Source organism: Rhea americana, unplaced genomic scaffold (genome assembly GCF_003343005.1).
Source record: "Rhea americana isolate MKP2758 unplaced genomic scaffold, rheAme1 scaffold_159, whole genome shotgun sequence".
Lineage (NCBI taxonomy): Eukaryota > Metazoa > Chordata > Aves > Rheiformes > Rheidae > Rhea > Rhea americana.
Genome location: NW_028185694.1, coordinates 2,003,152 through 2,019,351, shown reverse-complemented (window position 1 = coordinate 2,019,351; position 16,200 = coordinate 2,003,152). Strand labels below are relative to the sequence as shown.

At 34.2% G+C, this 16,200-nt stretch overlaps 1 protein-coding gene across 3 annotated transcripts in view; it reads right to left on the bottom strand.

Moving 5' to 3' along the window:
- The window catches only part of ROCK2 (Rho associated coiled-coil containing protein kinase 2), a 93,631-nt gene that overhangs the window by 5,190 nt on the left and 72,241 nt on the right, over positions 1 to 16,200 (bottom strand). For 2 of the 3 annotated variants that reach the window (XM_085299991.1, XM_085299990.1), the window contains exons 17-31: positions 16,024 to 16,183; positions 14,982 to 15,142; positions 14,377 to 14,561; positions 13,100 to 13,169; positions 11,564 to 11,667; positions 11,255 to 11,441; positions 10,923 to 11,016; positions 10,714 to 10,808; positions 10,047 to 10,226; positions 9,641 to 9,809; positions 6,471 to 6,541; positions 5,462 to 5,550; positions 4,499 to 4,577; positions 4,021 to 4,282; positions 3,116 to 3,329 (exon numbers count right to left, since the gene is read on the bottom strand). In XM_085299991.1, the coding sequence (XP_085156117.1) occupies positions 3,116 to 3,329; positions 4,021 to 4,282; positions 4,499 to 4,577; positions 5,462 to 5,550; positions 6,471 to 6,541; positions 9,641 to 9,809; positions 10,047 to 10,226; positions 10,714 to 10,808; positions 10,923 to 11,016; positions 11,255 to 11,441; positions 11,564 to 11,667; positions 13,100 to 13,169; positions 14,377 to 14,561; positions 14,982 to 15,142; positions 16,024 to 16,183 (2,120 nt within the window). Of the gene's footprint in view, positions 1 to 3,115; positions 3,330 to 4,020; positions 4,283 to 4,498; positions 4,578 to 5,461; positions 5,551 to 6,470; positions 6,542 to 9,051; positions 9,229 to 9,640; positions 9,810 to 10,046; positions 10,227 to 10,713; positions 10,809 to 10,922; positions 11,017 to 11,254; positions 11,442 to 11,563; positions 11,668 to 13,099; positions 13,170 to 14,376; positions 14,562 to 14,981; positions 15,143 to 16,023; positions 16,184 to 16,200 lie in introns of all 3 variants that reach the window. The other variant, XM_085299992.1, reaches the window with a different exon arrangement.

The window sequence follows — 16,200 nt, the reverse complement described above, 5'->3', positions numbered from 1 at the left end:
GTATCTCAATGCAGTCTCACAAGTGCCAAGTAGAGGGGAGTAACCCCTTCCCTTGGCAGTGCTCCTGCTCACGCGGCCCTGGGTGCTGCTGGTCTGCCTTGCTGAAGAGGCACCTGGCTGGTCATGCCCMATCGGCGCCCACCAGGGCCCCAGGGCCTTTCCTGCAGACCTGCTCCTCAGCGAGGCAGTGCCCAGGTCGAATAGGAACTAGATCTTCGCTCTTAATAAAGGTCACAATAGAAAAGTAACTACCCTGTATCATTGCACAAAAAAATCATAGAAGCACCAGTCAGATGACAATTGGCCATAACAATTACAGTGATTTATAAACACRTATTTTGTAATTAAAAATATTTATATATTTTTATAAATTTTCACTAGTTTGACAAACATGCATTAGTAAGGTGGTAGGTAAGATGGTTTGACAAAACTCCACTTTTCCATCTGTAACTACCTATGCTATTACACATCCATTTTCTATACCAGATACATTTGAAAAAGCTAACTTGGAAGGTTTAACTGCAAGAATAAATTGTTTGCACAAGTATTCATCCTCCTCCTTTTCCCACTATCATGAAATTTCTGAGATGTACCTCATTACAATATCCAGGTCCTATTTATTCCTGGTAAAATTCCACTGAAAGAGTTAAATTGAGAAATTATGCAGTTATCTTTGTTTCAAGAAGCCTAATTCTAGACTTTAAGTTCACCTAGAGGTAGGACACTAAAGCACTTATCACTGAAAGAAACTGAAACATAGCAACACACGAGCAGCATATGAAATCCAAAGCTAACAAAAATGCTTAACAGGCATCAGTCATTCAGAAAATATATTTTAGATGAATATCTCCATTTAAAGCAAGTTACAAAACTGATATGCAGTTAAATTCCAAAATATTTTCATTTAGATCTTTTTTTGTGAGTTTTCATAATTAATATTGTAAGCATGCACAGCTGAATGAGACATGGTCCCTATTACTTACTGTTGCAAAGGCAAAATATAGATAGAAAAAAAATCAGTGAAGAATGATCCGAAGCGGAGGAGGGTCACAACTAAAAGAATTTGCAAGAGTTAATATTACTACATAGAGTTTTTATAACATAGTATTTGTAAAAAAYGTTAAGATGATGAAAGAAGAGCATAAAAGGAGAAAAAATTTCTTTCTGAGCACCTAAAAGCAGCTGTGGGAAAAAAAGATCAATTTATCGTATACTTTTTAGATAACAACAAGAAAAATAATAATGCTAATGAATTTGATTGTAAGCATTATGCAAAATAAATGCATTTTACTTGTCCCCCAAGTAATCATGAACAGTTTTTCCTTGACTCATGCTTCAATTCAATTACTGCTATTTTGCCTGGTTTGGCTTTAAAAATCACTTTAGTAAGTCCCTARAAAGTGTTAATTAAAAAAACTGTTCACATTCATGGATACAATGAAAAACCTACTGATGTAAAACACAAATTATCAAAACAGACTTTTTTWAAAAGCCTCTAAATCACTGTAAATTAGAAGGTTTGGAAATGTAAYGCAAAGTGAAGTGAAGTAACGTGACATGAAGATACTTTGAATCCTCTAACTATGTACTTCCGCACACTTAAACAATTCTGATTTCTGATACTAACAACATCACTGTAAAATAGAGTATGTTTACACTGCAYTCACCATTGTAACTGCAATGATTTATCCAACCTAGTTTTAAACCAGCCAGCTCAGATATTAGTGGCAGTCTGGTCACAGAAAGAAGACTGATGCTATCTAGCCAAACTGTGTTCCATATTGTCTTTTTGGAGGAAATTTTAAGCCTTTGCTGAGCTGTGCATTGGTGGTGGAATATGGCAAAAAAACARAACAAGTTTGACAGACCAAACTTTTCACATGTAGTCTAACAACTAGGGACTAAGTATTAGCTTTACAACCTTAGCTGTTCCTTTAAAGGATTTGGCTGTATGCATACTCTAGTATGCAATTACACAAGTACTAACTGCAGAATATTACCACTTCTATGGATCTATCACATTCCTTAAAACTGGTCTAGTAACAGATTATAACCATTTATATGGACWTTTTTTGCCCAAAGTAGAGGAACTTTATGGTAAGGTTATTTTTCTAGAAAACACGAGACATGAGTGTGACTTCTTCTAGGCTGAATAAGTAACTGGGAATAGTACTCCCACCATTTCGTAAGTGCTCCAACTACCTGACCATTAACTAAATGGTGACCACCACTTCCTATTTTCCAGCCCTCTTTCAGATGGMAAGAGCTCACATAGGTGTCTATCATTATAACAAATGGCTCCACACTGTGGAACCTGCATGGACAGAGATGCAACATTGKGATTTTATCTGACCTAACTTCACTGTAGATACCTAAGAAAGCTCTGTATGCTCCTGTTCTGCATTAAAATGACCTGAATTGAACCCTAAAACTGACTCTTTCTATGTATCAACTATAAAGGCAATCAGACGTAGATATATTCACTTGGTCATTTGAATTTCACTTTAGTACACAAGTATCTAGCCTTTAGAGACAGGAATTCAGACACATTCCTCAGAACTAACTAGTAAGAAACAAAAGGCAAAGTAGTTTTTAGCTACAGGTAAGTACTTCTAGATTGCTCTTTGCAGGCACCTAATTCTCTCCATGGGTTAATTAGGGACCACAGGCACCTAACTTCATTGCTCAACTTCAAATCAGCCACAGCACGACCTATGCTGGAAATCCCTGAAGCTTTTTTTTCTAATCTTCACCCCCGTGTCACTGACTCTGTGTAGTTAAACTCCATTTTCCTCACCAGCTGCCAGTTCACAGGAACTATTAAGTTACAGATGATCCTACAAGTTCTCCCTGTTGTGCATAAAAACGATACATTATCCACATAGTAGGACTGACTAACCCGTAGTACAAGCTTCTTTAAACAGAGGAACAAACACAATGGCTCTTCCTATRGCTTAATCTTATTTCAGTTAATTGCAGTTTATAGCAGATGACATGTTATACCACATACCTGTGCCCAAATTACATTTGAGGTCAACTGCCTATATCAACACATACCACACTAATGGTAGTAAAATGTTTAAAATTATAAACTTAATACTAGCTTTTGTGTCACCTTGGTTTGTTTGGAGGAAGCTGTCGACTTGGTCGCCTGATGGACTGGTTTGGCTGTACCTTCATGGAAGTTCTTGGAGAAGATCGAGCAAAGGGGTCTGGTGCTGGAGGCTTCTTGGGTATTTTTTTCACCAGCCGGCTCACCCATTTTTGCTGCTCTTCTGTAGAATTAGCTAACAGTAGTAGGTTCTTTGCCGTTGAAATATCATAGTACACTGTCAAAGGAAAATTTCAAATAAACACTATATATTAATTACTATTCTAAACATGCACATGCATCAAAAATTAGTGGCCAGATTACCATACTCTCACAATCAATTCTAAAGAGAAATCAACAGAGAAATCAAAAGCTAAGTGAACCAAATTGCAGTTGTCATGATTAGCACCACTTCATGAATGTATTTTGCCAGATCTTATGTTCCCTGGCTGCTGACGGTTAGTGCCTCCTTCTCACATTTAGAGGATAACAATTTAGTAATATGGAAGATATACATTCATTTACAAGGAAAAAGATAAGAGTAACCCAAAGAGCACAAGAAACTATGTAACCTAAATCACAATGACTAAACTTCACTGAAACCATCTCTTTCACAACACGCACCAACACTGCTGCTCCACATGGCAATGCAGCACAACGCACAGAGTGAATAGCCTCACGACTGTCATACCTCACTGCGTGATGCTGACAACCCAAGTATATCAGCCACATGCAATTAACTCACAGCAGCGAGTTGATCCTCTTGTAGACACCCTTAGCATGGTTCTGACACCTACATGCTAATATCAGACCTAAAGATAAACCTGTTTATGCTTAGTTGGTCTCAGAACAACACTACAATCCTCTGACCTACTAGTGCTCCTTGTAACACCTGTGACTACATGCATACTCAGCTACTTGCTATTTACCTTTGCAAGGTGCTATAATCTCTTCTTTTTTATCCATGTGATCTTTGTGACATTTAATATGGCAACGGCGACATTCTAGAGCAGGGGGAGGTTTAAACATATGCCACAACGGCTTCATACAAGCCTCACAATTTGTTGGAAAGTGATACAGAGTTGGTATAAACTCATGTCCTTTGTGACAAATGTAATTTGACTTTTCTCCCATGGGCTCCACAGGAAATTCTTGTTCCTTCTTACTTTCTCCTTCATTAGCGTATAGAATCTAGAATCAAGCAAAATATTCTCAATATTCCCATATGACAAATGCAAATTCAGGGTAATTATCTAATCAGAAAGATTGAAGAATAACACTGGAATTGATTTTTTTCAATAATTCTGTAGATATAATTTTACCTTATTAGATAAAATTTATCAAAGCATTTTTGATGTTGTATAAAATTGTTTGTTACCTTAGAAACATTAATTTATTATTTAATACCTGGAATATCCTTGGAATTTCCTTGGAATCTGCTCTGTACACATCAGTCTGAGTGACTGGCCGGACATGGAACAGTTTACTGAAGGAAATGATTTCAATAAAGATAATGTTACCAAAGTGATAAATTTAATTTGATAGAAAAAGTTAGGATGTATCATACCAAATTAAGACTAGCAGTCATTAATGATTATTTATTACCAGTACAAATTCATAATCACTCATTAAAGCCTTATCCCTTGTATCCTTCACAACAATTTCCAAACTAAAAGTCACAAGAGTCAAAAACTCTATTCATGAGTCTGTACCGTATTTAAGAGTCCAACTGTATTTATGAAAAACTGACAGCTCTGAAAAGTTGACACTACATGACTTCAGTGATTTTCAGTAGCTTTCTAACACAATCCTCTCTCCTCCTTACAATTTCTGAATAACCACATTCCACACTCGTTAAAGAAATCAGTTAAAAGAATTAGTTTAACTATACAACCCCGCAGTAAGTATGTGTCATAAGTGAAAATATACAAGCACTATAAATTGCAGTCTCCCAGCTACAGTTTTCTTAACATTTCTTGGCACAACATATAAATGAGGCAGGTCTAGCTCAGCTGCRTCAGCACAACACCCTGCGTGGGCTAACACCCCTCACCCCGAGTCCACAAGGGCCGTGCTGGACTCAGGAGCACATTTGGCTCTGTCACTGCTTACAGCAGACGGACTGGCAAGTCTGCATCACAGCAGGTACACGAGCCCCCAGTCCTTTAGTTCAAACTGTAAAAGTGTGCCCCGTTTGAGCTTATGCTTCAGTCCCATGTACACTGTCCAACAGATCTAACCAGAAAACTGTGATTTGAATAATACGATAGCACAGCGAATTGTAACTCTCAAAAATATTTTCTGAAGAGGTCTCTTCTGCCAAAGGTCACTTGTGAACCAGAAGACTCAATCTCACATGGTAATACTTACTCTATATCTAATACCATATATGGATTAGATTGTTCTTTATCTTGTTCACTATCATAGAACAGAATCTTCTTACTGCTTACAATTACATACTGTTAAGAGACAGAATGGGATAAAGAATACATTTTAACTAAACTATTTGCAGAAGTCAAACACTTTCACAAATATATTTTACATAAATTACATAAATTTATATAAATGTAAATGGACAATAGTTGCACTGCATTATGAGTCCATGATTTGCCAATAAACTCACTGCTCTACAAACATAAAATTCTGTTTACTTAGTAAATCAATAAATGTTATCAGTTTAATTCACATTTAAGCAGATTCAAGTAGCTAGGAGGAGATAGCTCACTTGGACAGGTAGTGAGAACAGCTGTAATCTAAATTTTAAAAACATTTAGTTATTATTTAATATACATAATACACCAGACTATACTGTATTATATGTTAATATAAAAATATATATTAATTTCTTTTAATATTTTAAATATAATTAAAATGCTAATAACTAGTTAGCTAGAAGAATTTTGTCCAGAATGAACATTTTGACTGAGTAGCAAGTGAACTGCTATGAAACCATGTATATTATTCTTAAATAAAGAACCACTGAAGCTACTGAAAAATAGTAACCAAGTGAGAGCCGCATAAGGTGGATAAGTAGTCTTTATTCTTGTTTCCTAAAAAAGAATTTGTCAGAGGTATTTACTTTCAGACTATGCTGATTTCCAGCTACATGATCTTGTTGGGATGCTTATTTCTGAATGTACAAAGATCTGAAGCTTACAAAGTGGCCTTTCTTGTCTTCAGCTGGACATAAAAGCGCTTTAAGCTATAAGAATTGTCTTAACCTCTTAGTCTCAGACATAACTGTAAGAGACACAGTATTTTATATGTTGCGTATAATTTTTCTCTGAAACATGTCTTGTTATTACAGCATGGAAAATTCTGCAGTGAGTGAAAAATCTAGACTACACATGAAACAAGATTAAAAAATTATTTTTCTTACCTTTTTAACCCATCCAAATTTTTTAGTGTTATTTCGTACAGGGAGCGATAGCCAGCCTTCTAATCGTGATTCTGAAAATAGACGTATGTCAAAGAACATAAATATTTGCAGAACACATTATTTTTGAGACTACTGTGCATTTAAAACAGTTACTGAAGATCAATAATAAAGCAAACAAGCAGACATAACTACACAGATTGATTAAAAGTAAAATTATTTCCAAGAATAAACCTAAATTATGTATCCAGAACATGGCCAATAACAAACAATGCAATTACAAAAAAAAGCTAGTAGGCATGAGGAAAGAACGGGGAGAGCAAACTTTCAATTACAGCACACACATTCCCTTTAATCATTTTTTAAGCTTTAAAATGCTTATGTCCATCAACATTTACTCCTTAGAGCAGCATCTCTGAAGACATTAGTAGAGAACACACAACATTCAATTCTAAGCAAAAGACAAAACAATGCAAACTATCACCATCAATAAACCTGTATTATCTACACTCTGAATAAAATCTTGGAAATCTGGTAYTGTAATTTGAATGTTTTGCTCTGTAACTTTTTCTTTTTTTTATGATTCTGCCTAAATCTCTTGGACTTTCTAATCCAAAATAAGTCATTTTTGGCTAATCCTGATGCCTTGCCTACATTCACTATCCTATCACATACATGAAATATTTTATATTATGTTGCCATGTTAGTCAAATTAGATTTACAAGGAGTATTATCAGCTCAACTGCTGTTTGACATATACATTTTAGCAGTAACCAAAAGCTAACCAGAATCAGTCTATCCTCGTGCTTGGTAATACAAAGGATCTCATAACACTTTATTTTTATAGTCTCATCTACAACATTTTGTTTTTTCTAGAGCTTTCTAAGAGTTGCTCAATTGTAATAGTAACTTGCTGATTAGTTACACCCTAACTGATCACTGTCAGATTAAAGGTTGGCTGCTGCACAGGATCTCGAAGTGGAATATTCTGAAGCCTTTGGTATTAACAAACATAAACCCATGAAAGGAGCACAGAAATGCCCTGGAATTGCAAATGCCAGTTTCTTTCTCATCGKGAGGGCATGTGCAGGCTCACTCTCATGCGTAACAGAGTGTAACAAATAATTATTACCTACTCATAGAATTCTCATTCTGTCTACAGAGACTTGGAGAAAGGATATTTGTTCAGATGTGTTCTATCTTCAAATTTAATTTCTCTCTAAACATTGCTGTTGATGACATTTTAATGTATACACCAACTACATGAAATAATTCTATAATGTGTATTTTGCTTCATATCTGTCACATTAAATTGTTCTCCTCAGCTATGCCTGATAAGGAGTAGCAAGCATAATACACATAGAAAAAATGATTTCCCAAGTGCTACCCACATGCAGAGACTTATTAATGGTGTGAAAAAGAACGCATTCATATTTTTCCTATTTTCCTCTGTAATCTCTAAGACTACAACATGAAACTGCACAAAATGAGAGATTATTATTACACTTCTTCATTTCTGGGGTCCTTTCTACACTAATAGATCGGAAAAAGATTAAAATATTCCAATATTTTCACAATATGCACTTATAAGCACTCGGATGAAAAAAAATTCATATCTCAAATCTGTTGCAATTATGTCAGCAAAAACTAATTTAGATATGATTTTTACTTTAGAACAAAAGAAAACCATGCAGGCACCACTATAGCAGCTAACAACAATAAAAATTTATTTATATGCTTAATGATTCTCTTACCAGAAGCCTCAAAACAAAAACCATACAATAAGGAAAACAGAGGGAATGCATTAATCTTTACTTCAGTTTGATGAAGCAATGACAATATTCCAAAGTAAGTTTTGCCTTTTATGGAAAGATATTAACACTTTAAGGAGCCTCAAGTCAAATACAGAAATTTGAATAAAATTAAAAAACCCACCTCTGACGTTAACATTAAACAGAAGTTTTGTTCAACACAGGGTATATGTAGTCACATAGAATTTWTATAGCGTTAGTAAAATAGAAATCTGTTTTACCACAGCCACATAATTTTGTTTTCTGATTTGTGCATCTGGAAAAATAAATCCTGCAACTCCCTCCATATATCTTATATATTAGTTAGAGACCAATGATTTTGCTTGCCTTACCATTAAGGATCAAATACAAGATTCAAATTGGAACAAGAATATTTAACACTCGACTGAATTCTTATGAGCAAGTGATATATGCCTAGGTGGTGACAGTTAGATCTCTTCATACAAAGATTTGGCTTTTTGGTATTCAGCATCTTAAGGTCATACAGATAGATGCAAATACCAGAAATAGGCTACTTTGAAAACAAGTTCATGAGGATCATTTATTCAATGTTTTAATAAAAATGATGGTCTATAAACATACCTACTATGACAGCAAGCATCTGTGAACACTTAGAAAAAATAGGTTAATCTTTTCTTCATGCAAAGTTTACAGTGTTTTTGACTGGAATGCTTTCTGCCGGATTTTTTTTTTTTTAATAATGTGTTATTAGTGTTAGTTTTGAAACAGAGAAAAGGACACGGTAAAAACAAAACGGTTCTCAGGGATGTCACCTGTGCTATCAAGATCTGAAGGGCTCTGTGAACAAGACAAAGGCTCTTCCTCTGAGTCAGAATCAGAATCGAGAAGCATGCGAGAACTGGAAGGCTTAGTGGCAATACTGACAGAGGTAGAAGAATGCTGGTAGGTAAAAGACATGGATTCCATAGTGTGGGACTGAGTGATATGGACTAAACATACAGTACAAAGGAGGAAAAAGGTAGAAAAGAAGTCAAAACAGAATCCCGTAAGAGAGTATTAGCTTTACATTTCATCACACAAACACGTGATTTTAAATTAACAACCAAAATAATGATGAAAAAAAATTAGTTTTAATGAGAAACAGAATATGTCACATTTTTTTAAGAGAAATTCATTAAAATAAATTTAAGAATGAAGTATGATTATGATACAGATTTAGTTAGTATGTGGATATTGAGCACTATCAAACCATTGATAAGGTGCTAGAAATACATAAAGATGAAAAGAAATAGAAATATCAGAGGATTAATTTATTACTTCAGTTTCTATGGTAAAGCACCAATTAATGGCAAAATGATGGTAAAGCCAATTACTGAAGAAATGTTAATAAAAATAACATACCAGGGAATCCATCATCTGCCTCAGCATCTCCAGGTCCACTGCCTATGCTACTGTTGTCTAGACCAATGTGTAATGACTGCAACTGTGAACGAAGCTGTTCAATGTCACTGTCTTTGCTGTCTAGGGTCATCTGGAGCTCTATTCGTATCTGACTCTCTTCTGCTATTTGCTGTAAGAATAAATGAAAAGATTACTTATTATCACTATATTCAGTTCACTAGAGAATAAATAAGTAAAAAATTGTGGAGCCTCTGTAACCCAATCTTAATGCACATACTGTAAATTTCTTTCAGTCACAGAAAATTCAGACAAATACACACAGTATATACTATCTGAAAGTCTGCATGCATTCAATGAGAACTACAGAAAACGTTACCAGTATTTATATTTGCAAAGAGGATCTTACTGCCTGCATTTCATTGATCTCCTTCTGATATTTGATCATCATTTGGGTTAGCTTCTCTCGTTCAGACTTCAGTTCCATATGCAATTTCCTATTTTCCTTTTCCTTCCGCCGCACATCAGTGTCAGCTCCACGTTTGACCGGACCCTTACGATTCATGATCTCAGCCAATTTGTTCACAGCCTTCCAAAGAAGGGGGGGGGGGAAATCAAAAACTAATAAATACAGAGAGTTATATCATGAACAAATAAAGTCTTATCTCCTACCTGTAACCCAGCACTTTTAATCTAATCATAAACTCAAACCACTGCATATCTGGTGGTATAAAGTCAATTTAATTCAATGTATTACTCAAATAAAATTGGAAAAAAGGTAACAAAGTAATTTTCACTTTACGCAAACATTTTCTTAGAACACTTCTACTCATTTAAATATTCTCTTCAGTTTCCATCAGCTAGAATCAAAATACACGTTTGGATTAAAATGCCATTTATTGTTGTAAAACAACTGAGGATAAAAATCAGAAATACAATGTTTTATGGAACTTAAAGAGGAATATAAATCAAGATGGGAAACAGTAAAATATGAATTACATTTTATAATGGAATGCTCTGTCTTAAAAATAGATCATGAACGCTATCTCTTCATTCATTTAGAGATGTTTACCTACCTGGGTTTTCAGTGTTCTTTCATTCAACAACTGTTTCTCAAATTGTGCTTTAATATTTCCTATATTTGCTTCTTCTTCCTTTAGCTTTGTAATTTCTGTAACAAGATGTTAATAAAAAAACTATGAAAGCTCATTATAAAAGAAAATTGTAAAATTTAAGAACAAAATTGTTTTCAAATTAAGTTAGATTTAYTTCAGGAAATACATACGTTCTTGTGCTTCCTTCAGTTTATTGTTTAGTTCTTCTTTCTCATTAGCAAGATTAGCCACATCACTAGTTAGTGTCCTATTTGCTTCCTCCAGCTGAAGACAAAAAAAAAAAAAAAATGTATGTGACTATACAACAAAAAACATTTGATTTATGAAAATACTACATGACAGAAGGATATTTTTCATTTTATTCATGCAACGAATTAAATTCATTTAAATGTTAGATATACTTGTATATCACTTATTATTAGGAAACTGTCAATAATTCAAGCTGCAAATAAAACTCAAGTACATGTAAGCCTCTACCTAAATTACAATGCATATTACTCACAGAGGCTATGGTGGCATCTTTCTCAGTAAGTTCCTGTTTATGCCTAGCCATCATTTCTTTGATCTCCAGCTCCTTCATAATCTTCTCTTTTTCCAAATCAGAGTACTGCTCTTCAGCAATGGAACGAGCAAGTTGTTCTGAATCAGCCTTTGTCAAAGTAATCTCTAGCTGAGCAGCCAAGGAATCTCTGCAAATTATTGACATATTACTAACTCAAAAAATTGTAGTTTCCTTAAAAAAAAAAAAAAAAAAAAAGGAACTAAACAACTTCGTCTTTTACATATTAACAGTAAAATTAGTAAAACCCACCTCTCATCCTGTAACTCTTGTATCTTTTGCTGCATTTCTTTACAAAGTTTAGTCTTTTCTTCATATTCTTCTTTAAGTTCTCGAACTTGTGTCTTATACAGAGTCTAGAATTTAAAGTAGGAAAGAAAAGAACATAACTTTCATATCTTGAAGGTACATGAAAAATGATATATGATGACATTGTATGTAATTCTTCAATTGTGTGCTCAATTCAAATATGATTGTGCAATGTCTTCTCTAAATTTAACTAAAAATCATCACCACTCCGAAATGTATTTTAGGGAGTTTTCTAAAAACTTTTTTTTTTTTTTAACTAGTGTACTTGTGAATGAATAGATATATTAGATATACTTTATATATTTATAACCATATAGACAGAGACACCCACAGTGTGAAAACAGCTATTGGATAGAAAATCAGGAGTATCAGAAACAGGAGAGATCCTGAATTTTCTTTTCCCTAAGACTTTAAATCCCCATCAGAGGTAGGTAAAGAACGAGACTTTAACCATACAAATGCATAAAAATAACATGACAGTTAAAGAGCAAAAACAAGCATAGGAAAAAGGTGAAAAAAAGGTTTGAAAAGCATTTGATATTTAGATTTTTGTAAAATGGACACAAATCTAGAGCTCTGCAGGAAATGAAAGAAAAATTACATTGCTCCATACACGCAAATGACTGAATACAGGTAAAGTGACAGGCAATTGTAAGTGGATTTAGCACAGGTAGCTTCAAGACAAATTGTATCTCAGGATAGATTCTCTCTCTGACGTACCCAGAAGAGTCAACTGACCTCAATTCTTCCTTTCTCTCTCCTTTGACATGTACAACATTTTGATGTACAAAAACTTCAGGTAGCCATTTTCCTCTTTGACATAAGGACCATAGTAAAATTCTAAGTTTCCTTTAATTCTGAAGCAAGCCCTTTAGCGTTTTACCTGCAGTAAGACTGGCGTACATTGTCATAAATTAATCTGCATATGCTAGTGATTTATATCTAAATACAACAGCTATTTACTCTACTGTATCCTATCACAGTATTGAGAGGAAAATAGAATCTCCCAAAAGGCTTTTTCCAAGTTTGGTTCTAATGGGAAAATTTTCTTCCAAGTTTTAATCGCCTATGTTTTTCTACAATATATTATTCTGAGAATATGTCTCTTCCATGCAGCATGGAACAGATGCTGAATGCAGGAAGGCTTGCAACACGCAGAAATTTATTTACACGGTGGAAGGGAAGGAATGAGCTGCTTGATTCCTTCCTCCCTCTAAAGAGAGTTTGGTACCTCCTTCAAAAGCTGGGACATCCCTTGCATTCCTTAACACAAACTCTTTTACTCTGCTCAGAGATCACGAGAAACAGTAACAGGGCTGGAGACCACACTGAAGACAGACACAGAAAAGAAAGCTAACTTTAGAATAGAGATGTGAAATGGTTACTAAGCCTGACAGCTGAGGAGGAAAAACGAAGGCTAACACTAACACTGTACTTAGCAAATAGATTAGTATAAAAATAAACAAGCATAAAACATACTGAGAAATACTGCTCAGCTTCAAGCTGGTCTTGAAGCTCTTTCATTTGTCCATCTGCATCTTGACGTTCCCTATAGAAGAATAAAATGCTTTTAAAGAAAAGATATGAAGATATTCCAAACAAGTTAACAGAAAAGAGTGAATTCACACTCTAAAGATCTCCAGTGTTTCCTTGATCAAAGTATGATCTACAATTAAACCTGAGGCTTCCTTTAGTTACCAGCTATCATCTTCATTTATATAGTTGAGAATACTGCATGAATAAGTCAGTTTAATATATTAATATATTAACTACAACCATGTCATATAGCTTAATCAGTAAGAAACACAGACAAAGCAAATTTCTGGAAATATGTCTATACTCTGTCATGCACTGCTTCTTAAATTCATCTGCTATCAAAACAACTCAGAAAGTCACCAGCCCCTCACATAATAAAAACCACTATACTGTARAAAAGACTTCCACCAGTGTTTGGCATTACAGTAGTCACCTCACATGTAGCCCTCTAGATGAGTAACTGCATCTTACTAATAAAAAATAAATAAATCATAAGGAGAAGAATCATTGTAAGTCATAAAGGAGTTAAGAATGAGATACTTGTGATATACATAAGCTCAAATTATCTTTTCAGTCACAGAGCACATTTCTCTTCCCCACTCATATTTCAGCATTACAAGACTTAATCTGATATAACAACCAATTTAATCAGTTGCAATTACTGCTCGTAAATCCTTGAAGAAGAATTGCTGGATTTAACACAGCTCTTACCTGAAGCCTCAACAGATCCTTAGAACAGGATATCTGCAATGGTTAAAATCTTCAGCTCTTCATTACCATTGCTGTCCAACTCTAATAACCTTTCCTAAATAGCACCAATAGCTTTCTTCACTACGAAAATCCTAAGTTGTCTAAATAGATCTATACCTATACATCCATATCTTTATAGATATGGATATACAGATATATTTACTCTACCTTCTTACTGAATTCCTACTAAGTGTTTTCCCTGAACTCCTAACACTCTTGTGTTTGATTTGCTTTTAAKGTTTTAGGGGTAGCAAACATCTTTTACTGTAAATCTATACAACGCTTTATCACTTGCGAAGTCTCCACAAAGGCCACTGAAAATTAMTGTGAACAACAATTAAGTTCTGCATTGTACAATAGTGTATTCTGTGCAGTAGATATTTAAAACTAATATGGCTCTCAGCTTCTGCCAAAAGAAAATTACAAATAAGTAACATTACTAAAAAAAATCGGATTGTGCAACTGCTTACTTGCGGAGTTCATTATTTTGTTTTTCCAGGCTTAATTTGATTTCCTGAAGATGGTTATTCTCCTGTTTTAGCTGCTTTTCTGACATTTTCAAGGTGTTGACTTGTTGCGTTTGCATCTTGAGGTCATTTTGAGTGAGACAACGCTTTTGTGTTTCTTGCTCTATTTTTAATGTCAGGTTTTTTACCTGAAAAATAAACAGAAATCATTGAACTTTACAGATCTACATAGAAAAGCAACATTTAAAACACCGTTTTAATGGATTTTTCTACATTTTTGTATAATATGCACACATACTTTCATAAACAACACTATTTCCTGAATAAAGGTCTCAATACACAATGAATAAGGTAGTTTTCCTTGTCAATCTTACCTCCTACATTCTACAAGAAAAGCTTTAAGTTCAATAGTGCTGAAGTATTTCAGAAAGATGAAACCATACTCTGTAAAGTAGACTTCTTTTTATCTCCAAAATAAGAGCAGAAGGAAAGGGGGGTTGCTGTCATTTTAATTCATAAACATTCCTAAATATTGCTCATAACAGGGAAAAGACTAAGACATTTAAAATGCAGTTCCGCTCAAGACCCCTTTTGTAATTGTTACTTACATCTTCATTTAGTTTATCCTTTTGCTTAAGAAGCTCATTTATTTTCTGTTGTGATTGTTTGAGATCACAGTCCAGCATAGAACGCTGCTTTTCAGCTTCTAACAACTGATTTTCTACTTTTTGCTTTAAAGCTCTCTCTTCCAACAGCTTCTTCTCCATTTCTGTGGATTAAGATATTTCAGATGCCAGTCAGTGTAAACCAAGGGTATTCAGCTTTTGAGGGGCAAAGGGGAAAGGATAAGGTACTATTCTTTATAAACCTTAAGTAATATGCTTTTCCTTTTAACAGGGAATAGAAAAATTTCTTAAAAAATGATTTAATTAAAATATGCATAGTAAACTCGCTTCTGGAGGATGGTTTTGCAAGCTTTTATGTCTTATATCTATTTCCTACATTTGAGCTTCAAGTTAAATTCCAATTTATCTGCAACATATCTGAGACTGATAAAAAGGGTGAATATTTTTAAAGAAATATTTCATCTAAATCTATTGAAATATTGCTTTGACTATGATAACATGAAATCAATTAAAGAGTTGTTCAGAAAGCTCATCTGCCAGGTGACTCAACCATTTTTCTGCTTCTTTAGAACATCTGCAGGCTCAAAATTGTAGATAATGCTCTACACAAATGGAACGAAAAGACTTGTAGGTTCAAAAATAACAACCATTTTCTGGACGTCACAAAGTAAATTTAAATATATTTCATTCAGGAAAACTTTAAGAGGTATGACTACACTGAGTAAAACACAGGTAAGTCTTCAACTAGACTGTTCCAAATAGTACTGTAATATACATTTAAGAAAAATTAATTCAGAATACACTACCACAGAAAATGAAGTAGTAATCTGGATGATGGAGAACCTACTTTATTCTAAAAGACCTTCAACCTAGAAAACACGGACAGAGGGACTATGACTGATATTGCTAATTATGCTAAAAAAAGAAGAAAGGAATTGAGGAGAAAAAAATACCCCTACATTTAAGCTTTTTATCTACTCGCTATAATTTATATTAAAGATCTATGATTAAGTCAAACACATACCTTTCATGGCTTCAGATTTTGCTTCCTCAATAGATTCATAGATCTTATTTTTGTCTGCTAATCGTGCTTTTGTAGCTTTATGTTCAGCTTCTTCTTGTTCAAGGTTCTGCTGCATAACTTTGAATTTATATGTCATGTCTATTTCCATGTTGCTCTTTTCCTGTTTAAGGAAAAATT